Here is a 24814-nt window from a genome sequence, read left to right on the forward strand (position 1 = left end):
AGTAGAGCGAGATGTGAGTTATGGTCGCTGCGCGCCTTCATCGAGGCGGCATTGTAGTGTAGGGACCCTGTTGTGGATGTTGTAGTGATCGAAGGAGTGCAGATTGCTGGAATTGAATTGACGGTGTTGATTGTTTGGAGATGAGCGGCTGAGTCAGCTGACTTATCGATAAGGACCTTCCCGATGAGGAAATCTCCAAGCAAGACAGAATATAGCTACGTAGCTGAGGCACAGCCAGAGCACAGAACTAAGTGCAGTGGAAGTGCATGATTCAGTTGAAGAAATGATGTAAGTTGCCACAGTAGACTGAGTCCTACAACATTACAATTTGAGCCAATCCTGTGATGCAGAGGTAGCACAGGGAGCTTTTGCTTTCATGTTACATCAGCTTCAAAGAAAACATTGAACCCGTAGTACGAGAAATTAAACGCAGTGACCGCGTCAGATCATCGGATGAAAGGCACTAGCTAGTCATACGGGATAATCCTGCCTCTAGCCGATCCTTACTCTCGGACAACCTCGTATTTGCTGTGCAGTATGGAAACACGGCCTGCAACCGCTTTACTCTGGGTAAGAGCTTCTCCGATATTGGTACTACTGGGGGCTTATGATTTCTCCGCCAGTTTGTTGAACGCCAGTGTGGTAAGAGACCACTTATATGCCCCATGGGTTATTCAAATACACCGAATAAGTCTAACATGATGATACGTTGGCAAATCATCAGTCTACCGGCAAGGCATGTTCTCTAACGGGTATCTCGTCGGTGCGAGGAAAAGACAAGGCCACTCAAATACTGAACATATGTATCTGATCCCCACGAGACAGATGTATTGGAGTCTGTTCTGAGGGTTGTATAGGGAGGTGTAACCAAAAAGCAATTCGAGCCGGGTCTGGGGCCCAAGATGTAGCTGCACCTGCGTGGTTGCATACCTAGGCCGCCTGGTTATCGTCCACCTTCTCCCATTCGCTATCGGTACTCTGGTAGCCCGAGCTCTCGCCGCTGACGCTGAGACGCTTCCGGATTTCGCCTTGCGCCTCGGGGAGCTGGAGGGTGGCCGAGGCAGTGGTGGAACGCGGAGCGGAAGTGGGCACTGGTGCCGTCTCCTTGCGCCCTGCGATTTGTTCAGTCTCCGTATCGCTATCGGTGGCGTCAATAGCGCCAGGAGTCTTGCGGATGCTGCTGTCGGGCTTGTCCTCGGAGCTCTCGTCCTGTTCCTTATCCGCTTGCTTCTCTTTCTCCGCCTGCTCTGCTTGGAACTGCCTTACTTCCCGCGCAAACCAGTTGATGGACCACCAGAGAGCACCGGATAGGAAGGATAGAACCAGGAAGTGAATGCTGTAGGTAGCCAGGAGGAGAGACAAGAGCAAGGCCTGCAGAGCTGCAAAGGTGACGTTGGTTGCGACAAGGAGCGTGGGGGTGGGTCCCGGAGTGAAAATGCTGGACCAGAGGTCCTCCATGAACGAAGCCATAACGGGGATCTGCTTCAGCTCGATTGGCCGGCCGAATGCGGGGGAGACTGCAAGGGTAGGTTGGGTGAAGCTGGGGGAGGAAGAGGAATGACGTCGCAGCCGGAAAGTGGAATCCGTTGTAGCGGTGGTGGATTTCTTTTTCTGTGCTTATTTCCCCCCCTCTCTTTCAGCCGGTTGATGGCTCGGTATGAGGTCGCTGACTTGCGTTGAAAGACTAGATGGCTCTGCAGCTAGCCAGAGATCGGGCGAGTACAAATGTCCAGTCTTCTGTGTAGGACAGCGAGTTGGAGGAGGGTTGAGGAAGATGGAGGGAAAGTCGGCGCAGGGGAGAGTCGCGGAATGTTTTGGTTGCGGGGGAGGATCGACCGATCAGTTTTGGCCGGTCGGCGTTTGACTTGAGCCGATGGTGGGGAATATCACTCAAGGAGACTTTGGTAGACCAGGAACTGAACTAGCCACAGTTTTACCCCGTGGGGGATCGATCAGTAAAAGTGGAAATAGTAGACGAAGGTGGATAGAGGGAACTGGGGAAGTAAAGAAAAAGGCTTTCATGAAGAGATGGAGAGAGACGAAAGGAAAGGAAAAAGAGGGGGAGAGAGAGAGAGAGAGAGAGACAGAGACCAGCTGCCCGCTCTGGCGGTGGGCAGCAGAGATGAGGAAGCAGCAGCAGCCCAACGACCGCACCAAAACACCAACACCGCTCAAAGTCACCCTCATCATCACGGGATCGAACGGTCTGTCAGGCAGGCAGGCAGGCAGGGAGGCAGACAGGCACTTACAGCACAGCATATCCCAAAACGTCGCTCTTCCACTCTCTCCTCTCCTTCTCTCCCTGAACCCCTCCGGCTATCGTCAGCTCTCCGTCTCTAACTACCCATTTCCGTTGCCGACTTGTCTCATCCACCCCCTCCCCCCCAATATCCCCGGTCATTCGCAACCCCCCCGATTGGGACAACTCTATTCAACGCGTGATTGGAAGATGCAGTCATCATTTTCACTTTCTTTCTCGTGCGTTGAGAGATGCATCTGTCATCTCCACGGCTGAAGAAGTGATGACACGGTCACCCTCCCTACCCGTGACCCATAGATATCGACCAGGTCGGAGGGATCAGACTGATCAGCCTGCAGTCTGAGAATGGGGGCCCTAAACAACTCTGTTTGCTCGTACAAACCCCCACGGAACTTCCCCGACCTGGACTGAAGCCAAGTCTGATTCCGTTTGCATGTCCGGATTCGGCGGATGGACTCCCATGCTGTTACAATGGACGACGGCACGTGCTGCATCGCGATGACAAGCACACACAATCAAGGAAGATCGCACAATATCGACTACGGATGCTAGCTGGTGGTCTGACTTGATTTTCAGATTCTTTTCTGTTCTGTTGTTGGGCTTAGAGAGTCTGATATCTGATAAGACACCAACCTGGCAATTCGATCTTGTTCCATTCCCAGTCCGCTCTCTTCGATGGGATTCGCCGCTTGGCCGCTTGGCTTCGAAGGGAGATGCTCTATCCCCGGCCCACCTGCATCCCCCCTCTTCTATTCGACAATCCACCCTGCAGATCACCGCATTTAGGGTTATTTTCTTCTCCTCTCTTCTGCCTCATGGCGCTGGAACCATCCGGGGACAACAATCAGGGCCTGGGCGAATCAAGTCGTACCGGTCCGCCCGCCGTTACCCAAGGCTTTTGGCTGCCTCCGACTGGTTCCAAGCTTCGATGAGATTCACTGCCCCCGGATTCTGTATGACTATAAGTAACACTGTAACCTCTCTCTGTAGACATGTAGACTTCTCTCGTAACGTCGATCATCTGCATCAAACATCCTTGCTTTTCCTCTCTCCGTCCCACTCGGGATCACTCCCCAAGCACTTCTCTCCTCCTTCTTCCCCCTTTGTTTATCCTTCACGTTTGTGGCAATGGCCACCAAATCTGATCAACCCACAAAAGACCTCATTGCAGATGGTCGGTCCTCCATCCAAGGGGTCACCCACCATGCCGAAGATATCGTCGACGGCCGGGAGCCCTACGGCCCACCCGGGATCCGGGGTCTCATCGCCAATCCCTTTGTACTCCTGTGTGCCGGATGCTCAACCCTGGGCGGTCTGCTCTTCGGGTATGACCAGGGTGTGGTCTCTGTGATCCTAGTCATGGAGCAATTCCTGACTCGCTTCCCCGAGGTAGCCGAGGGACACTCAGGCTCCGGGTTCTGGAAAGGATTGATGACCGCAATGATCGAGTTGGGAGCCCTCATTGGCGCATTGAACCAGGGTTGGATTGCGGATAAGATTTCGCGACGCTACTCCATCATCGTGGCAGTGATCATCTTCTTGATCGGTTCTATCCTGCAGACGGCGGCGATAGACTATGCCATGTTGACAGTTGCCCGGTTTATCGGTGGTCTGGGGATCGGCATGTTGTCCATGGTGGCCCCATTGTACATCTCGGAGATTAGTATGTATCCATTATTGGAGGCGGACTGGCCTTCTTGATGCTAATGGTTGCTGCTGCGCATAGGTCCCCCCGAGTGTCGCGGTACCCTCTTAGTGCTAGAGGAGTTCTTCATTGTGCTGGGAATTGTCATCGCGTACTGGATCACCTATGGCACGCGATACATGGCCGGCGAATGGGCCTGGCGCCTGCCGTTCCTGCTTCAGATGGCTCCCGCTGTTATCTTGGTGGCTGGTGTCATTGTTCTGCCTTTCTCGCCGCGGTGGCTGGCCTCCAAGGGAAGAGAGGAGGAAGCTCTGCAGAGTCTGTCGCGACTGCGGCAATTGCCTGCGACAGACAAGCGCGTGCGCCAGGAGTTTCTGGATATCAAGGCCGAAGTACGCTTTCACCAGGAGATTAACGCGCAGAAGCATCCCAATCTCCAGGGTGGTGGACTTAAGAGCTCGCTGCTGTTGGAGATGGCCGGCTGGGCCGACTGTTTCAAGAGCGGATGTTGGCGGCGAACCCATGTGGGTGTCATGCTCATGTTCTTTCAGCAGGTATGCTTCCATCTAGCGCTTTGTTCCAGACTATTTCCCGGTCTAACATGATAATAGTTCGTGGGAATCAATGCCCTTATCTACTACTCTCCGACACTATTCGAAACCATGGGTCTAGACTACGACATGCAACTTCTCATGTCTGGAATTCTCAACGTCCTACAGCTAGTCGGTGTGGCCACTACAATCTGGACGATGGACAGCATTGGCCGTCGCCCGTTGCTTCTCTGGGGTGCAGCCATCATGGCTCTCTGCCACATCATCATCTCCGTTCTGGTCGGCCTCTACTCGGACAACTGGCCTGCTCACCGGGGACCCGGCTGGGCCAGTGTGGCTCTTCTTTTCGTATACATGATTGCCTTTGGGGGATCAATTGGTCCTGTTGGCTGGGCTATGCCGTCCGGTAGGCAGAAACCCCCATTGCTCGACACGCAGAAAGAAAAGATGCTAACAGCAACCCGATAGAAATCTTCCCCTCTTCGCTCCGCGCCAAGGGAGTGGCTCTCTCCACTTGCTCCAACTGGCTCAATAACTTCATTATCGTAAGTGAAGCAGCTCGATTTTGTGACGTGCTTCCATTAACGTATCCCGACAGGGCCTGATCACTCCACCCCTGATCCAAGACACCGGCTACGGTGCCTACGTCTTCTTCGCCGTCTTCTGTGTCCTCACCTTCCTGTGGACCTTTTTCTTCGTGCCCGAGACGAAAGGTCGCACCCTCGAGCAGATGGACCACATCTTCAAGGACAATTCCAGCGAGGCCGATCGGGACCTTCGACGGGCGGTCGAGGCTCGGATACTGCAGGAGGAGGAGGAGGAGGAGGAGACCCAGGGCGCTTCTGTTTGAGCAGATCTGTCAGTCTTTCCCTCTGTCCTCGTTTCATCTAGGATGAGGTAGGGTGCAAGTTTTCTGCGGTGCCACATCCACTGGTGGATTGATGCGCAGCAGCTTCAATTCTTCATACATAGCATTTATTAGGTAGTACCAGGGTTATGAATTACGATTTCCAGTTTTCACGATTGTCCTATCTGTGCTTATAATGTAGACTGGTTATTTTTTCGAGCGTCCCCTGCGCCCGAAATGATACCACATGAGTATAACCAGAGATCCTAGCTCTGATTCATGCTGCTGCTTCGTGGGTAGGACAAAGACCATAATGCGCTGCATGCAGTGTAACCGTAGATCAGCCCTGCATTATGCGGGGGGAACAACCACAAAAGGTCGCCTTGTCCCCGTCCACTCCCGCAACTTTCCAGCTTCGCTCACACCCATTCAAGGAGGGCATTATCATCCAACATGTGGTCCAAGCACTTACTTCTACTAAAGGTCATTCTCGACACGGCCCTTGCGACGTCAAGTCCCAAAACATTCGATGCGGCCACCCTCGCTGAATTCATAGAAAAGGAAGCCCCAATCGCCTGGCAGGGAATCCTCAATAACATCGGAGCGGAGGGAGCACTGGCCCAGGGCGCGTATCCGGGCATTGTGGTCGCCTCGCCCTCGAAATCAGACCCCGACTGTAAGCCTCATTCCGATCCGATTCCTTCGCACACATATGAACAAGCTAACGATTCTTGGCAGATTTCTACACCTGGACCCGAGATGCGGGACTGACCATCCCCGCCATCACCGCCCTTCTGACCGACCTGACCGACGACGAGGAGAACACCCGGGCCTCCATCGAGCGCATCCTCCAACAATTCGTCACCTCGCAAGCCACCCAGCAAACCATCTCCAACCCCTCCGGCTCCCTGACCGACGGCACCGGCCTGGGCGAGCCCAAATTCCACGTCAACATCACCGAGTTCACGGAAGCGTGGGGGCGCCCGCAGCGCGACGGGCCCCCCCTGCGCGCCTCCGCCCTCATCGCCTACGGAAACCACCTCGTCGCCCACGGCAAGACCGCCCTCGCCAAAGCCAACATCTGGCCCATCGTCCGCAACGACCTGGCCTACGTGGCCCAGTACTGGAACGAGACCACCTTCGACCTCTGGGAGGAGGTCAGGGGATCCTCGTTCTTCACCACCGCCGTCCAACACAAGGCGCTCGTCGAGGGCCAGGCGTTCGCCGAGGCGGTGGGCGAGATGTGCGCCAGCTGCGCCGCGATTGCGCCGCGATCGCGCCGCAGATCCTGTGCCATCTCCAGCAGTACTGGGACGGCACCGCGGCGGCGGTCATTTCCAACATCCCCAAGAGCGGGCGCTCGGGGCTCGATGCGAATTCGATCCTTGCTGCCGTCCACACCTTCGATCCGGAGGCTTCATGCGATGATGGTAGTAGTGAAGGTGGTGGTGGCGGTACCTTCCAGCCGTGCTCCGCCCGCGCGCTGTCGAATCATAAGCATGTGGTGGACTCGTTCCGATCGCTTTACAAGGTGAATCAGGGCCGTGGGGCTGGCACGGCGGCGGCGGTGGGGCGCTACGTTGAGGATATCTATCAGGGGGGGCATCCATGGTGTGTGTCGTGCTGAGTCGTTCCCCGTCTTATCATTAATGAGAAGCTAGGTACCTCACAACCCTCGCCGCGGCCGAGCAATTGTACGATGCCTTGTACCAGTGGGACCGCCAAGGCGTCATCGAGGTGACGGCAGTGTCTGCGCCTTTTTTCGTGGATCTCATCCGTGACATTGTCCCGGGGTCCTACCCACGCGCCTCGGATGGATACGCGACCATCTGCGATGCCGTGAGGCGGTATGCGGACGGCTTCGTCGCAGTGGTCCAGCAGTTTACCCCGGCGGATGGCGGGTTGGCGGAGCAGTACGACCGCATCACGGGGCAGCCAGTCTCGGCGGTCGATCTGACGTGGTCGTTCGCTGCGTTCCTGACGGCGACGGCGAGACGCAGCGGTGCCGTGCCTCCGTCGTGGGGGGCGTCCGCGGCAGAGCCGGCCCCGGCGACGTGTAGCGCGACGAGCGTCCGGGGGCAGTATGCTACGCCGGTCGTGGGGTCCTGGCGGGTGCAGCTGCACGACGAGCTGAAGTGATTGGTCTGGCCTCACCACGCGGCAATTTATACCCTTTCGGGAGCGTGAGCAGCAGTGATGTGTGTACCTGATTGAAATCTACGAGCAGGACTTATACCAGTCAAATCGTAGTGTGTCTTCGGCCGAATGTACCCGAGGCATCGGTCTTCTCCGAGCCCTTCGGGGGCAGCAAGTATATTCCATGGGAAGCTTATCTGGAAGGTCATGGCTGAAAATTTCTGCATAGCATAAATGTCAAGGGTCGGTTGAACAACGTACAATTCTATGGCCATTGTCTTCGCCACCCTTCCGGAAGCATTCACGGGGGGGGCAAGGCTGGGGTATCTCATGAAATCATGACTTCTTCCATTTTTCTGGCAGATTGCTCGAATTAGTCTAGCTTGCATCTGACAACCGTTCTCATTGCACTTGTGTAGCATCTCATTGGACTGCGGGAAGCGAGCTGTGGTCAACCCATGGAACGCAGAGATGCTCCCGCCATCCCCGATCCAAAGTATGGAGCCCGATCGAACCGTTGTCCATGGCGTCGGGGAGGGCTCGGGTCTACTCGGGCTGACTTTTGTAGTCTAGACTCTTTCATTTTCATATCAATTCAAATTTTGAGGATACGGAAGTTCGATTGATATAGAGACAGACTGCCGGACACGCAACACACACTCCGCTCTCTTAGAGAAGTATGCACCATGCAAGTGCTGGCCTTTCTGGTCTCGCTCACCGGGCTAGCGACCATCGCGGTGGTTCTGCGCTTGTGGACTCGGCTGCGTCTGCGGAGTGCGGGGTGGGATGATCTGCTAATTGTGGTGGCTTTGGTAAGTATGCAGTGAAGCTCCAGTGCTGTATACTTCTTCCTTCCGAGGAACAATGTACCTGTTTCACTAATATACCACTACAGGCCGCCAATCTCGTCCTCTTCTCCTGCAGAGTCGTAGGCAAGTCTTCTCGCCCCCCATCCCCCTCAACCCAAAGAACCTCACAATCAAGATCAACATCCCCAACCCCCAAGCTAACATCCAACCCCAGAAATCCACCACGGCCTCGGCCACCCGGGCGAAACCCTCACCCCCGACGTCCTCCAAACCCAACTCAAAGTCCGTCCCCAGCATCCTCCCCCCCCCCCTTCACCCTCGTCCCCACTAACCAAAAAAAAAGGGACTATACTTCTCTCTCCCCTTCTACAATCTCACCCTCCTGACCAGCAAACTCTCCGCCCTCGCCCTCTACACCCGGCTCTTCCGGCTCCGCCGCGTCCTCCTCACAAGCTACAGCCTCGCCGGCCTCTTGTGTGTGGCAGGAACATGGATCGTCCTCAGCGCATTCCTCTTCTGCCTGCCCGTGCGCGACTTCTGGTCCGTCGCCCCGGACCACGCACCCCACTGCCTACCAAAAAAAGCGGTGTGGCTGAGCAACGGCGCCTTCCAGGTCGCGACGCACGTGGTCGTGCTGGCCATCCCGCTGATCGTGATCCCGAAGCTGACGCTGCGGCGACGGGTGAAGGCGGGGTTGTTCTTGTTGTTCGGGCTGGGATTGGTGTATGTTCCCCCCTTCCCTTCCCTTCCCTTCCCCTTTCCCTTGCGTTTCTTTGGGTTGTACTCGGTAGGGATGTGCTGAAGATACTGACAATTGAGGTAGGGTGGTCGTAATCAGCATCGTCCAGCTGATCACGGTGGTTGAGATTCTGACGAGAGGCGGGGATTTAACGCGTGCGTTGCCTACCCTCCCCTACCCTGCCCTGCCCTGCCCTACCCTGCCCTGGTCTAACCTACCCAACATCAACACACCACAATCATCAGCATAGCGCTAACCCTGACCCTGTGGGCGACGCGGACAGACAAATCCCGCACCACCGCCCTCCTCGCCAGCACCGAGGCCAGCGCCTCCATCCTCTGCGCCTGCATGCCCCCGCTCTACCCGCTCTTCAGCCGGGCGTGTTCGCGGTGTTTGCGTGTCGTCCATGCGCGGGTGGGCCGGCAGGGTGCGGCGCGGCACTACCCGCAGACGGTGAGTATCCATCTGACGCGGCCGGTGATTGAGAATCCGGTGTTCTATGATGGGTTCCGTGTCGGGGGTGGGAGTTATACGGCTAGTGTTGAGGTTGTGGGGTCGGGGGTTTGAGTGCGGGGGAGCGGGAGCCGGGGCGGGAGCGGGAATGGGAATTGGAGCAGGGGGTTTCGGTGGTGAGGACTGTTGATGTTGTTTCCGGGTTCGGGGAGGATTCGGCGGATGGGGACATGGAGGGACGGCATAGAGGGGTGCACTTGGCGGATCTGGGGGAGAAGGGAAACGGACACAGGGGGAAGATGGTGAGTTTCGAGGAGTGAAGGACTCCTGTACTGTGCAGTACTGTATATATTGTCTGGAGTGATGTGGCGTGGGGAGACTGCCCGTGTCCTTGGATATAGAATTTTTACATCTGTATATAGATTTAGATACCATGCTGAGAGTTCAGTTGCCTTCAGACGTTTCATAGTAGATTGAATGAGCTTGGATGAGTCGGTGGTTGACTCTTATCTAATAATGTACTCAGTTCTGCACTGTTTATACATCCGGTCATTGCATCCGACCTCCTTACTGAGTCTGTGTGTACAGTAGTCTCCATCAATACATCTTGTCAGCGTAGATAGCCTGTGTGAACAGTAGTTGAGTAGTACTAGCTTAGGGAGTCATTTACTATGATCCCTCTTGAGTTTGTTAGCTCAACGACTTAAATAGCTTTATCTTTCTGGGATGAGAAGAACCCCTTCGACGCAAGAAGCTCAGAAGCTCAATGACGAGCATGCTACTGAAACACCCACGTGTAAAAGGGGTCTCCTGGGCCCTGCGCACACCATCGATCCTGGATTCAGTCGCACAAGCTGAGACGAGACCTCTCCACGAAAGCAGCTGCACAAATCGTAAAATCGATCTACCTCCCCGAAATTACTGCCCGAGCATCCACCCCATCCAGCCAGACGATATCGGTCCCCCAAAGTTTGTCTCTCCGGGTTGAGTCGGAGCTACAGTGCTGACACTTGGGACCTGGGAGTTATGTTATATGAAAGCCATTAGCGATACCCGTTGTCCTATCAGCTTGTGAACCTGTTCTACGGCCGCGGACCTGCCTTCGAACCTAGGGTATTGCTCCCCCGCAGCCGAAGTGTACCACCTGAGAAGCCGAGTTTCGCCTGTATAGCATAATGGAGATACCCCCTAGGCTTTGGTGCGTTCGAGCCCCAAACAATCGCACCGCGATCCGGGAACATCGAACGGCCACGCGCGAGCGAGCTCCCGTCTCTTCTTTCGCGTTGCGCGCATGCGCCCGCACAAAGTCATCTCTCACCTTAGAAAAAATTCGTTCCAGCTCCGCGAATTGCGCAACGAATCCCCGGGCCTGGAAGTACGGCTGCCGATCATATGCTGCACGTCTCCCATCAGCGCCATTGCTGCCGACGCGCCTGCGCTATCACATTGGATCTTTTGGAGCACATCGTGCGAGAACGTAAGCGACGCCTGTGCCTTGGTTCCAGTCCCCGAGATACCAGCCCAATTCTCCTCTTGCTGCTTGGCGAGGAGTCCGAAGTAGGTAGCGTCGCCGTCGACAAGAAGGTTCCGTGCGAACAGAAGTAGGTCGAAGCAGTCGGTCTACCGGATTGTCGGCCGCAGAATTCCACGAGAGAACTCTGGGAGCTGGCGTACCGAGGACGTTGCTCATCTATCTGTTGTTACCAACTTTCGTATATTTCCCCACGACAAAGAAGGGAGGAGTATGGCATAGGAAGTCCATAGTCGCGACTTTCGAGGCGGTGGTTAAGCGCGGAAGCCCAGCATCCGGATTCGGAACTTTGCCCACAGCTTGGAACCCATTGTCCATGGTGAAGCGTAAAGCCTTGCTGTGCATTCCGTCGGCCTGTTTTTCCAATGGCGATACACGTCCGCGGCCCATTTACTTGCAGCCTCTGCGGCCTGGACGGCTAAGCGGGCGAGTTCATCCATGTTGGAACGGATGTGTCTCTTGGCCAATTCATTGTTTTCGTCGGTAAGGAATTGGCCGCGGGTGAGCTGAAAAAAAGGGTTCATCGTGTGCTGCTGTACGCTTATATGGTGATGAGGGTTCAGTTGTCGTAAGCTGCGGCCATCATCAGTCGGGCGGCGGGGGCGGTACCGGATTCTAGCGAGCAAAGGTGTGAGCTAAGCGCAAACTTGCGAGCCGGCGAGTCATACATACTGGAGTATCTCCAGTTCGCCAGCGACAGCCACATGAAGAGCAGCCGCTGGAACGAATACAGAGACTGGGGATTGGGGATGGGGATAGTCGACAAGTTGGGGAACCTCGGAGGAAGGAGGAGCGAAGGAGAAACTGTAAAACCCTTTAGTTAGAGCTTCCGCCGATGACTACACCCCAGCCGTGCAGCTTAGCTTCACTCGCATCAACTATCCGTATCACATCAGACCTATCCTTCAATCGCTACTCACTGCGTTGTACATTTTACAGTACAAATAGATCTACGGTATTGTACAACAGTGCATCCATGATAGCTGGCTGATAGCTAGGGCTCCTACCCGCGCACAGAAGTACAGTACTTACATGTACATAGTAGAACTAAACCCCCCACCTATACCCGTCCCTCCCTCCCTTAATTCCCATGCCCCCCCCCACTATGACCATGCTTAATTGCCCTTCCTCCCTCCGAACGAGGCGACAAAACAGGCGGCTCTTTCTGAACTCCGAACCAGATCGGGGAAGATCAACGACCGACCAGCTAGTTTTGAACCTGCATCACCGTACTCCGTACCTAGTCGACAATCATCGCTTCTTCCCGACCGGGTATAGTTACCCAAGCTTTTTTCCTCTTGCATTTTTCCCATAGATCTAATTTGGCACCCACTGATGTTACATAATTACCACATCAAAAACATCAGTAGGACTGGGTTAATTATAGATAATCTGGCTAAATTATCCAGTGCTGTGCCCCCGGGGATGGAAAGCCGGAAGGTGCAGCAAGGCTTGGACTATGTTCGTTTGGTCGAGACCCAAAAAAAAATCCAGTTGGCTAGTAGTTAGGTAAACTAGCTAGCTAATCAGCCAGCGACTGCGTCATGCCTTCGTTAATCCTGAACAATCGATTGTCACTGGATCAAATTAATCAAAAGTGGCTGACAGACAGCCCATCTGGCACATGGCCACATGCCGGCTATTGACACTAACCTGTGCTTGGCGGCTGGAGCTCCTCAGTCTCTCTCCTGAGTGGGGTTGGCGTCCCACGCGTGGCGTCCACACCAATGGGAAAAAACATGGGACTGGCGCCGGAATCACTGATAGGACTGGTCGTATAGGGAGTTTTGGAATGATTGGTTGGTTCAGCTGCTAGCAGGCAGGCAACAACAGGCGCTTAGACGAAGATGGCGAGGGCAGCTCGTTATGGTAGCGGATAGGCTCGTCGAAGTCTTTTTGGTTCTGGCTCAGCCCGAGCGCTCAATCCTGGCGCGTAATTGGATAGATAGCGGTGGAGAAAACAGAACGAAAGGAAAAGCAGATTATCGAGGAAGCTGTCCAGTGGCTTTTGAGATTAGATGGATTTCGAATTTCCGAACAGCTCGGAACCGATAGCTCTCAAGGACAGAATGAGAGAAACATTCCAAATCAGGGACCCGGGATGGAAAGCTAAAACCCCACGAGGGCAACAAGGAGTTGGCCTTTAATTTCACCCAATCCAGAAAGCAGCAGAGCAACATCATGCCATGGTTCGTGATGACAGTTCATGGTGATGATAATATTGTTGTTGTTGTTGTTGTTGTTGTTGTTGTTGCTGTTGTTGATGATAACTTGCTTACCTCCCAACCCGACCATCCCTGCTAAGCCAACCAAACCCCCTACTCCCCCCCTCCACCCCCCTTGTAACCCTACTAGTACATACTACTATATACGTAGTAGTCCTGTACACTACCCAGGGGGGACAACCATGTGGCATGACGGCTACTACCCACCACGACGGCACTCATTTCGGCCGCATGCGGCATCCTAGGCAGGATCATTAAAAGTGCCACAGCACGTGGAGAATGGGCTTTAAGGTCGATCGACAGACAGATCCCGGACTAGTCGCGCCGTCGAGTAGCATTCTGGTCGGGTGTCGCGCAGGTTCGTTCTTTGTGCCGTCGGAGGGTCTGTAACGGTACTACTAGGTACCTAGTCCTCCGCGAACCCTCAAACCTGTTGTTGGTTGGCTCTTGGGCCTCTTGAGCCTTGCGGGCGTGCCAGGAAGAGAAAGGGAGAGGAGCGACTCAAGACAAGCGCGTGCACCAGCCGAGACGCCTTGGTGCCTAAGGATTGCCGAAGCGCTGGACTGTGCACAGCGACGCACCACCCACCACGAGGCAATCAGACACGGTGGAAACGCCTGTCCAAGATGCACAGCGCTTCGGATGGATGCCGCCGAGAAACGGCCCCATTTAGTTCCTTCCAAAGTCAATGTTTCCCGGTCAAATTGTAAAGTCACAAGTGCCAACCAAACCACACGACAAACACCCGACATCCAGACCACATCATTGGCATGATCCCTAGTTGGTGGAGTTCAGCTCAGTCGCAAACTAGGCGCTGTTCGTAAACGAAAAGGGGTACGTAGAGGTAGAATTGGCCGCAAACAAGATCAGTCAATCCTCCTCATCCTCCTCATCCTGATTGTCAATCACAGCCTCGCGACATGTCGCTCTGGAACGGCACAATAGAGGGGCCATTTAATTTGGGGATGTCTCTCAATTCCGTACTTTGCGCTCGCTAAGCGTCTATCTCGTCTCAACTATTCAACACTTCGGCCCAGATGCGGGCGGAAGGGTGGATCGCAGGCAGTGCAAGGGATGCGAAGAGATATTATTATTATTGTCATCTTCATTTGAATTAATTATTGAAGAGAGGGGGGGAGGGGGGAATGTTGGTTCCGATCGGAATACGAGGATGGTGGGTAAAATAGGAAGTTAGGTGTGGTTCTTCGCCTCGATTACGGACCGTCCTCCCTGTTGACAGCAGGCGTGTTTTGGAGGTTCTTGATCCTGGCCGATCATTGCCGTGGCGGTCAACAACCTCCCACACAATCACAAATCACGGGATCGGACCATCGGGCCCTTGCCATGCTCCGGAGATGGTATCATTTCCTGATTGGTAATGGTGGATGCGATCATAACGGATCATTTCCCATCTTTCATCTTTCATCTGCTCTCCAAACTGCTCCCCTCCCCACCCGTCGGCGGCTCTGACCGTCCGTCCGTAGTCTCGCCTGAGGCGTTCCCAATCTGGTCAATTAGACTACCTACCTTCCACTTAGCTACCTACCTTACCTCACCACCTATACTCCGAACTCCGTACTGGGTATACTTTGCGAGCGCTTTTGCACGAATAGTACGAACTCCGTACTGCGGTCACTGTCCAAGGCAGAACGAGGTCATGATTCATGAATCCGGGAATCCTTCGGATGTGACAGCTCCGCCAAAGGAACACCAGGCTTTTTCTCCGCCTCAGGCGTCATTGCAGAGAGGGGAGAAGAAAGTGATGCGGAAGCGAAGCCTCCAGCGGTTGCGAGATCACCCCCTCGTGGGTGGACAAAGTGCAGGCTATGCGAGCCTGCGAGGCCCATGTGTCGTCACTTGTCGTGGAATCGGACGATCCTCCACGCGCGACAGGCTTTCGGTCAGCTTTGGGGAATTCTAGAAGTACACGAGTACTGCATGGATGTATCTTAGCGGACAAGCTAGAGCAGAGCTTGAAGCAGAGTCCGAGCAATAATACGCACATACTCCGTAAGATGTGCGTTGAAACTAGGTAGCTGCTGTAGCTGCTGCCTTAGCCTGTCAGCGCCGTACAGTACAGTATCTTCCGGACAACCATGTCGAAAATCACCGAAAAGTGGACTCCTGGTCTGGAGTGCGGACTATGCGTATTGGGCTAGCAGGAAGGTGGGGAGGGAGAGCCTTGTCATGATGTGATGTCTTCAAGCTAAAGAACAATCCAGAAAAAAAGGACCAAGAAGACCCTTGGTTGGAAGATCCATGCTAAATCAATCGATTGATGAAGGGAGAAAAAGAAACGAGTGAACGAAGCCCCAAGGGCGGTCCCAAATCTGGCAAGAGTCGAGTTCCGCGGCGTAGCGTGGCTGGCGGCCACTAATGTCGTGGGGGCCAAAAACCGGCCGAAGCAGCAAGAAATGAAGAAAGAAAATAAATGAAACAGAAATGGAAGAAAAAGTAAAGTGAGAAGGAAGAAAAGAAGGAAAGAAAGAGTGCTGAGTCTGAGGTATGAGGCAACCAACCCGAAGACTGCACTACTCAGTACCAGTACAATAACATTGATCAACAAGTGATCGATAGATGAAGTGTTTCCGTGGGTGATGTGAGCATAGTGAGCGGGGACAACTCTATTATACTTCTAGTATAGCTTTTGGATTCATGGGCAACGTACGGAGTACGGAGTACACTCGTACAACGAGCCCTGAGGCAAGCAGGCACAAGTCGATGAAACATTGATCGATCGAACGAGCCAATTGACTACCGGCCGGAATAAGTCGAGGTATGGATCCCCCTTACGATTTTTCATCTGTCCTGAGTCCTGACTCCTGGGCTATCCAGTCGGCCCAAACTACCATCCATGCATAGCCCGACCCCCGGAAAGGATGGATTTAACCGCTCATTGCTTATCGCCATGTGGTTTTTGGGATCTAACCAGGGCCATGCCTTTTTGTGTTATCATGACGATCGCGCGTGCTCCACGTTGAAAATGTCAGGCGGCGTTATCGTTCGCTGCTTGCGAAAAACCCACTCACCAGCGGTGGGTGACTAGCCTTGTAGACTCTAGCCTTGGGATGCCCCAGTTTGACGCTGCAATGCCCCACCTGGGATGGCCAAATCGGGGAATTGGGTTATCCTGGTGCTGAGCGGTTCCGGCCCCCAAAATCCCATTCGGATTGCAAAACGAAGCGTTGTTAGACAATTGGAACCTTCACCCAATTGCCCCTCTTCCTTCACTGCCAGACTACTAAATACTAACCATCTACATACGTACTGTACTAAGGATAGTACTAGATAGGTACAGTACTACGGTAGGTACGGTACTGCGTAGATACTTCTCTGCTTCGTACTCATTTCTCACCATTCCCTTGGGCCCCTTTCCCAACAACACTACGGAGGATGTAATAACTTAATCATGTTCTATTATTTGCTACATTTTCTAGAAGCCAGTGATACGGCACATCAGAGGAAAGCAATCCTTGTCAGCGGGAATGTCAAACAATCTATTTTCCCAAGGGGGCTGCGTCGGCATCGCGATTGATATTCGATCCTGCCAATTTCTTCCCCGGTGCGCCTCGATATTGGCTTGAAGGGTTGAAGAGCTAGCTCCAGCCGGACTGTTCACTATAGACTACTATAGTTACTAGGAGCTTGTTTCTAGACGTTCGAGGAGGCTTTCAGGCCAGGCTCCCGCGGCCTGGAAGATTTCCCCGAGCATCGACTACCCCTGTCCGAGCTCCAGCCTGACTTGCCCAGTGTGTTGGTATGGATGGGATGGAAGATCAGACATGTAGCGGATGACTGATGTCAATTGGTCTCTTCTGTTTTGACTTTGACTTTCTTAGATTTCCTTTCCCCCCTCCCTCCCCTCTTCGTTTCTCCCCTCCTTACCCTCCCCTCCCTCCCTCCCGTCATCTCGGGTGGAGTCAGAGGAACGGCAAGTGGCTTCCAAGGATCAGGCTGATGCGATTGAGCTACGTTGGGACCTTCCGACCTTCACGTGGCGATGGTTCGAGACTATTCCTCTTCTAGCCTCCTGACTCAGAATTGAAGGTCAGAACCGGGGGCAAACCATAGGCAAATGGCCTATGATGAAACGAACATTTCAACAGTCAAGTGGGTAGACCCGTGAGAGAGCGCAATTGAATTCATTTCATTGTCCTTGGGAGAGGGGAGTTGGTCTGTCAAGCGCCGCACTGCACTGTCCAAGTGGGCTCCTCAAACCTAACTTACCTTTCATGCCATCATTCCCCCCTCTCTCGTCTCTCTCTACCCCTCTACCCCCATTTATCAACCAATCCACCGATCCATGACCCATTCATCTACTACTACTTTCTCTCATTCCCACCCACAGCCCCGGCCGAACAATGGCCGCTAACTGCGCGACCGATGGAGACGCAAAGCCACCAGGGGTCGCAAGATCCATCTCTGTCAATGTTGGTTCTTTGGGTTCTGGATTCATTCAGGAGGAAGGAGATCGTGTCTCATCCCAGCCCGTGGCAGTGGAAAAAATAGATCGACCATCTATCATGAATGGGGACTTTGATTTCCCAACCTTGTTAGACGATGAAAATCATAAGGACGAAACGTCCAAATTACAAAAATTACACCTAAATAAGAGAGAGATAGAACAAAGTGATCGAAAAAAAAAATCACAGACACAAAACAAAAGAAATAAAAAAAACAAAAAAAAAAAAAAAGAACCGTAGCTCCATCGAGAAGAAGCACGCGAATTGCGCGCAGGGTCAGGAAAAATCCGACAGAAATAATTATGATAATAATAACAACTATAATAATCATGATGAACGAAGGACGGTAATTACTCTCCATAACTATTGCTCGACGACAGTAAAATACATACAACCCACATACAACCCATACGCCCATACGCATACCCGCCCACCATAAGCTGTCAAACTGGTGAAGACCATACCAGGGACGAACTACCCAGTAGTACTCCGTACCTACCTAATACCCAAAACCCCAAGAGTCTTCTTCGGCCCCCGTTCGTTACGCTTATTCTGGACTGATTTGGCTGCTGCTCCATCAGCAGACCGTTAAATACTCTTGTCTGACCGGTTCCATGGAATGGACTCAAGAGATCAGTTTATCTTTCCCCTCTGATGTCTATTGATCTATTGTTCTAAGGATTGATCTATTCACTATCTCGCCTCCCTGTCTACCTGTCTACATAACTGTCTGTCTGTCTTGTCCGTCGTGTCTGTCTCTCAACTACCCAGTAGTTTTTGGACGGTCTTACTACCCGTCCCGTCACCTCGTTTTCGGTGGATATAGAATGCGCTGTTGATTCCGAGAAGGATTCCCGTCCGTGGGTGCTAAGACTACTACTTTCCCACCACCAACCAAACTGTATGTCCCATCATCATCATCAGTGCTTCGGGCTTGTTCCAGTCGACTATTCGTTCTTCCTCCTCCACTTCCATTTCTACTATCCCTCACCCGGCGGCTGCCTCTGAATCATCTTACTTTCTCACTCTCAGTGCTGTTTTCTCTTCCCTACCTGATCTTCTCCGGTGAACACCCACTGTGTGTTGGTTATCTATTTGCCTCTTCTGTCTCTCTTGCCTTTCTGCCTCTCAGCATCGGATCCACGCAAATCTTCAATGCTCTCGAAGGGGATCCACCACTCACCAGGATATCCGCAGTTCTATCACAGGCAGCTCAGTGGCTCTTGCGCACGCAGCTGGAATCTACCGTCATCCTCATCACCATCTTCTCTGTCCGATCTAGCCAAACTGGACGATTTTCGCCGGCCTAGGTCCGTAGCGCCTCAGAGTTCAGCAGCTCCCACACCCGCCATTTCAGCTTGGTCTGCTGGTGTCCCACACCCTGGCTCTGCGTCTAACGCTCCTGGAAGCCTAAGATCGAGCATCAGCACAAACGAGGGACAGCACCATCTGCCCTTGCTGCACACCATTTCTGGTATCGCCAGAACGCCATTCCCGTCCGAGCTGGTCCCGCCCGACAGTGAACCGAGAGGACTTCCGGCATCCGGACTCCTGCGCAGCAGAAACCCCGAACAAGCCAGTTTTGACACCCCACGGTACGTTGGGCACTTGACTTGACCCATCTATAGCCCCGATGGTAACGATTACTAAACACCGATTATTACCAGAGCTTTGAGAGACTCATCACAATCGATGCATCCCGGATCAGTAGCCTATTTGACATCAAACATGGCACATAATTCACAGAGTAGGCCGGAGCACCAACTCCATGGTCTCCCGAGCTTTTGAACTGACAAAAGACAGACTATGGCTGGCAAAATCGGCTGCCTCAACCTCTTCATCCCTCCTCCATGTCAATGGACCAGCATCCATTTCCCCCAGCACAAGTTCTTCCGCCACATCCGAGTTATCCAGCTGGATATCCCCCTCAGCCTTCCGGTTCCCAAAGCTATTATCAACCAGGGCTTCCTTCGGCACAATATCTGATGCCACAAAGCCGACAACAACCTCGAAGGTACTGATCCGACAGTTGATGTTCAAATCAAGAGACGAGAAGGAAACTAATTCCAGGGCCTTCACAGCACCTCTATTCCATATTCGTATCCCAGCAGTTCCGTCTCGGGCAGCCCATCCTCAATTCCAGATCCAGCATTCGCGCCAGCGTAAGCCCACCTTACACTTCCTTTGAGCATCTCGATGCTAACCTGGCATCAGACCATCGTCCTACCTTACAAACCAACCGGACTACTACATGGCACCGAGCTCTTCCCTATCGTAAGTGGTCTGCTACTATTCAGTACTGATCAAGGTCCCGCCTAACATGACAACCAAGCAGACAAACCCCTAACTCGATACCACACCCGCAAGGTCTTATGCCTACAGGTACAGTTTACTCGTCGCCCGAGTCCGCGCAAAACTCTTCGGATCCGGAACAACAGCAAGTTCGTGTCATCAGCTTTCGGCCAAAACCCCAATGTTGGGATCACGGATGCAATGGCCGCGAATTCTCCACCTTTAGCAACCTTCTACGCCACCAGCGAGAGAAATCGGGCGTTGTAGCGAAGGCAGAATGTCCCAGCTGTGGTGCTGTTTTTACTCGGACCACCGCCCGAAACATCCATGTCGCTCAGGGGAAGTGTAAGGGCATCGCACGTGAGCCGTCGGCTGAGTGAAGTGTTGGGGGCGCCTCTTTCTTACCATTCTTACCACACCCCCAAAAAGCATACAGCAGGCCCTTTTCTTAGACTACGACTACAAGGGCCTGTCTCCAAAGCGCAGATGTACGGTGGTTGAAGGCACAGCCGCAGGAACGCTGTCTTCAAGTGTACAGCAGACTACTCTACGCGAGGTCACGGGTGCAGCTCGGCCAAGGCACCTACCAATACGATATCTGGCTGGGCGAATGACCCAAGCCAGTCTGGGCGTGAGGGGTACGCTGGATCTACCAATAGACACATTTTGGAGTGTCCATTTTTTGCAGTTCACGTTTTGGGAGCGATTATTTCTTGCATTGTTCTGGTTTTCATTTATCGTGATTTAATACCCTATGAGATTGTTCATGTTTGTGTTACTGTGATACACCATTTATATCTTCGACAGTACCTTGGCCCGTCATCTTACTCGAGCGACTTCGCGATGTCATCTAGACCGGATACCTGTTGCTAGATTTAGATCAGACAGCGATGTACATCAAATACTTCTAGAACGCTATTTCTCTTCGACTACTTCACCCCCACCAACAACCGTCCACCTCTGTCAACACAGTGTCTCACTTAGAACTGATAGTTCACGGGTGATACGAAATCTGGAGTCATGGTGCTGCTGACTGTTGGCGACTTAAATGCAGACTTCGTGTAAGGGGGGCAGTATGAAACGACCCGCTGCTAAATTTATGACCAAAGAATACCAAAGCATTGCCGATCAAGAAGACGACGACTGGGATAAGCACTAACGTTGTCGGGCTTCCTTGGATCGAAGACTATTGATATTTGCTATCTCTACCTGAAACAAACAGAAAAGCAGCTAACTAGTCTTACTACACTAGCCCCTGGCAGCCCAACCATGTGTTTGTTGGCCTGGAGGCTAGCAGGGAATCTGAGCCTGAGGCACTAAGGTTGACACGTGGCTGACTTCTACATCGAAGTCACCTGACCAAGTCGATGTCGTAAGGACCGCAGCTCTCCCGATGCCTGAATTCCCAGGACGCATGACTCACTCAACCCACGTCACACTCGCATCGAAGATGGTCTGTCTCCCTTGATCAGCCCGGTTGTTTCTTCGTTTACATATCTCCTGCAATTCGATTCAGAAAACGCATTTCTCACACGTCCCTTTGGCCAACTAGTGCCTAGTCTGTTGTCTCTAGCTATTGTATTCCCTCCCAAGATGCTTGTTACAGTATCGATCTATGGTCATTGCGAAGGACTACGTACATTAGGCTATACCAAAGCGCGTCGAATATAGGAACCTGCAGTGAAGCGACTCTGCTAGAGGCTCTGCTAGCATTATACAATTCGTGCTGACTGCTGTCCACATCCACACTTTATCGACATTACTCCGACTATCTTGCCACTGAATTCTACTAGACCACCATTCATAATGGCATCAGTATTCACCTATGACCCCGACCCTCCAAGGGTCTCTTCGCCGTGGTCGACATCAGGCTCCTCAACACCCCAGATGGCAGCGGCTACCAGCAACCGCGTGGTGCCTCGGACCCGATCCAGCACGACGCTGGACCGGGCCGACCCTGACCTGCTTTCTGATTATGGCATTGCAAAGCTGGAACCGGAACCACAAGAGGGTCCTACCGAGTATAAGTTGCATTTGCTGCTGCGTCCCCGTCGTCCGTTTGTCGCCATGTCCACGGGCCACCTGGTGGGGGGTTCATATCATTTCCGAGCGAGCCTCTCCAACGCAAGCCCGACGCCCTCCAGCTCCGAATCAGCTGCCAGACCGCCGCAGGCTCGCTCCACGGAGAGTCGTCAACAGAGACTGCAGCACCTGACTACGCAGTTACTCTGGCGCCTGCAGCAGTCGTCACCATTCCACTCATCTACGACTGCCAACCTGGTCCTGCCCGTGCTCCCTGACGCAGCTCCTCAGCTGGGGCCACCGCAAAAGCCAGCTAGGTTGCTCCCGGGTCTCGAGGAGAGTCAGGGAGCTCTGTATGAGATAGGGGTTGCCGACGACGGGACCTTTGTCGGACTCACCGTGGATGAGCTGGAAGAAAGTTTGTCCACTCTGCAGGTCATGGCGGCCAGCCTTGGCTGCAAGGTCGAGATTCTGCGTAGGGTCATTGTTGGCAAGTGCGAGTGGGTCGAAGACTCCTGCAGCGTGAATGCCGATATCGGCAAAGTTCATACGGATAGCCTCTGGGTGGCCGAGGCTCTCGTGAGTCCTGATTGGGAATTTTACCGGGTCAAGTCTCCGAAGTCAGGCGCAGGGGAGGACGGGTCTCCGACGAGTGCCCCCAAGAGACGGCCTTCGCTAGACGACTCTTCCAAGACAGAGCAGATCCGCGTCTCTATCTCGGGCCCCAGCGCAGCCGGCAAATCTTCACTTCTGGGCACGTTGACCTCGTCTGTGCTCGACAATGGTCGAGGGGCCAGTCGACTGGGGTTACTGAAGCATCGGCACGAAATATCATCAGGGATCACCAGCTCTGTTGCCCATGAGCTGATTGGATACGCCTCTAATGAGTCTAGCTCCGATACCATCAATGTGATCAACTACGCTTCTGGCAATATCGCCGCATGGGATGACATCCATGCCGCGTCGGAGGGCGGCCGACTCGCTTTCGTGTCTGATCTTCCAGGCTCGGTCCGGTATTTGAAGTCGACCTTCAGGGGTATCATCAGCTGGGCTCCGCATTATGTTATCCTCTGTGTCCCGGCTACAAGTGACGATGATTCAGTGGCGGATATTGCCCACGGTTCGTCTGAGCAGTCTACTGAATTATCGCAGGCCCTGTCGCACCTGGAGCTTTGTGCCAAGCTCGGGCTTCCTACGGTGATCGTGATTACTAAATTGGACGTCGCGTCCCGCACCGGCCTGAAAAACAACCTCGCGCAGATCCTCTCGGTCCTGAAGTCGTCCGGCAGAAAGCCTTCGATGTTGTCTGTATCAGCGGCCCCTGCTGGAGACTTGCAACATGTTGGGGTCAAGGACGCAGGTGAAGTGAAAAATCTGGTCGCTTCGACACAGAGTTGGCAGTCTACCGTACCTATTGTTCTTACAAGTGCTGTGGACGGCTCGGGGATAGCGAAGCTGCATGCTCTGCTTCGTTATCTCCCAATACCCGCACGGCCGCCTTTGAGAGACGTTTCTTTACCAAAGGCTCTCGCCTCTCCAGTGGCGTTTGAGACGATTTTTGACGTTGACGAGGTCTTTGCCATCCCACTGTCAAAGGTCCATTCTCTGTCCGGTGAGGAGCGACAGAACGAGACGCACGGCATTGTTCTTTGCGGGCTAGTCCGGTATGGAGCTATCTCGGCCGGTGATGAGCTAGTCATTGGGCCTGTCTTATACAATACTGCTACGGAGCATGGATCCGGCACTTCTCCCCCCAAAGACCGGACGGATAGACGCTCGGACACACAGCTTTCCTCGAGTTCCTCCCGGAGTAGGCCGCCATCCGGGGACTTTTCGAGTTCGTTCCCTCATGGCTCTCTTCCCGGGAAGACCCCTCTTGCGGCGCAGGCAAGCTGGCAGCGCGTGCGGGCCGTCAGTGTCCGCAACCTACGGCTGCCGGTGCAGAGCCTAACCCGGGATCAAGTAGGGACCATCGGGATCGAGCCCTGGCCACTCTCAACGGACGGGGAACGACCCCAACTCGGGAAAATCCGCAAAGGGTCCGTGTTGATCAAGATCCCGCCTGACTCAGCTCCTGCCCCGCGCAAGTTCCACACCGGTTTCGTGGCCAGTTTTGCGGCTAGCGAATTTGCATCTGCGTTGTCCCCACCTGTGCTGTTGGGTGGCCATGCGACGGTCTACGTCGCCAATGTCCGCTCGACAGTGCGGCTGACCTGCATGGCGCTCGCGGAAGATGAGGTGATTTCGCGCCCCCCATCCCCGACGGAGCCGGAGTTCTTCAGCTTCGATGGGGATAGCCCTGATCCGGAACGTGGGCGGGAGCATGGTGTGCACGAGGTGATCAAGTCCTCGGGTAGCTCCGAGGCCGGTGAGATCAAGATCACATTCCTTTTCGTCTCCTCGGTTGAATGGGTGGAGATCGGGTCGCGGGTGCTTCTGATGCCTGCAGCGTCCACGGGCTTGGCTTCCACTCAGGGGTCGAGCTCTTCTTCTGGGACCGGGCTTGAGGGCTTCGTTGGTCGGGTTTGTGATGTGTTATATGCGGGGGATGCGAACAGTAAATAAGAATGTAGGTAGGGCTGGAGATGGTCGTTCTTATCTCAAAAGTCGGTATAGTGGGAGGGTCTAGTGAATGTCTTGTGTTTCTTTCCGATCAGCTGTATCAGTCAACCTCTGATGGATTTAGTGTTCAAAGCATAGTTCATGATACGAAGAGAATCTGTATACCTCTGAAAGAAGTGGTGACGATGGGGAGCTGCTGGATACGATAAGATACGGGGGTGGGAAACGGCACTAGACCTGGATAGGATAGGCATGCAGCGCTCAGACCACGGCAGCTTT

General features: G+C 53.6%; 6 protein-coding genes across 6 annotated transcripts; 5 read left to right on the forward strand and 1 right to left on the reverse strand.

Annotated features, from left to right (window-relative positions):
* Positions 1–576: 576 nt before the first annotated feature.
* ASPACDRAFT_76649 (V-type ATPase assembly factor PKR1) lies at positions 577–1752 on the reverse strand. The gene has a single exon (XM_020204746.1). The coding sequence runs from the start codon at positions 1468–1470 to the stop codon at positions 931–933; it is 540 nt and encodes a 179-aa protein (XP_020058608.1). The 5' UTR covers positions 1471–1752; the 3' UTR covers positions 577–930.
* A 1636-nt stretch (positions 1753–3388) lies between these two features.
* Positions 3389–5306, forward strand: ASPACDRAFT_50896 (sugar porter family MFS transporter; the record flags this gene model as incomplete). Its single annotated transcript, XM_020202412.1, has 5 exons — positions 3389–3923; positions 3987–4459; positions 4517–4862; positions 4925–5001; positions 5055–5306. 5 exons carry the CDS (start codon positions 3389–3391, stop codon positions 5304–5306), a joined length of 1683 nt encoding a protein of 560 aa, XP_020058609.1.
* Positions 5307–5756: 450 nt separating this feature from the next.
* Positions 5757–7777, forward strand: ASPACDRAFT_1879587 (glycoside hydrolase family 15 protein; the record flags this gene model as incomplete). Its single annotated transcript, XM_020198171.1, has 4 exons — positions 5757–5979; positions 6042–6535; positions 6589–6914; positions 6965–7777. 4 exons carry the CDS (start codon positions 5757–5759, stop codon positions 7440–7442), a joined length of 1521 nt encoding a protein of 506 aa, XP_020058610.1. The 3' UTR covers positions 7443–7777.
* Positions 7778–8125: 348 nt separating this feature from the next.
* ASPACDRAFT_1886611 (uncharacterized protein) lies at positions 8126–9711 on the forward strand (the record flags this gene model as incomplete). The annotated part of the gene is made up of 6 exons (XM_020198431.1): positions 8126–8251; positions 8335–8371; positions 8463–8530; positions 8592–8971; positions 9072–9142; positions 9271–9711. The coding sequence occupies 6 exons, from the start codon at positions 8126–8128 to the stop codon at positions 9552–9554; spliced, it is 966 nt and encodes a 321-aa protein (XP_020058611.1). The 3' UTR covers positions 9555–9711.
* A 9103-nt stretch (positions 9712–18814) lies between these two features.
* Positions 18815–20331, forward strand: ASPACDRAFT_41097 (uncharacterized protein; the record flags this gene model as incomplete). The annotated part of the gene is made up of 4 exons (XM_020200885.1): positions 18815–19254; positions 19741–19821; positions 19874–19933; positions 19995–20331. 4 exons carry the CDS (start codon positions 18815–18817, stop codon positions 20329–20331), a joined length of 918 nt encoding a protein of 305 aa, XP_020058612.1.
* Positions 20332–21792: 1461 nt separating this feature from the next.
* On the forward strand, positions 21793–24719 carry ASPACDRAFT_76655 (uncharacterized protein). The gene has a single exon (XM_020204747.1). The coding sequence runs from the start codon at positions 21839–21841 to the stop codon at positions 24536–24538; it is 2700 nt and encodes an 899-aa protein (XP_020058613.1). The 5' UTR covers positions 21793–21838; the 3' UTR covers positions 24539–24719.
* Positions 24720–24814: the final 95 nt, after the last annotated feature.

This window comes from Aspergillus aculeatus, assembly GCF_001890905.1.
Source record: "Aspergillus aculeatus ATCC 16872 unplaced genomic scaffold ASPACscaffold_4, whole genome shotgun sequence".
Lineage (NCBI taxonomy): Eukaryota > Fungi > Ascomycota > Eurotiomycetes > Eurotiales > Aspergillaceae > Aspergillus > Aspergillus aculeatus.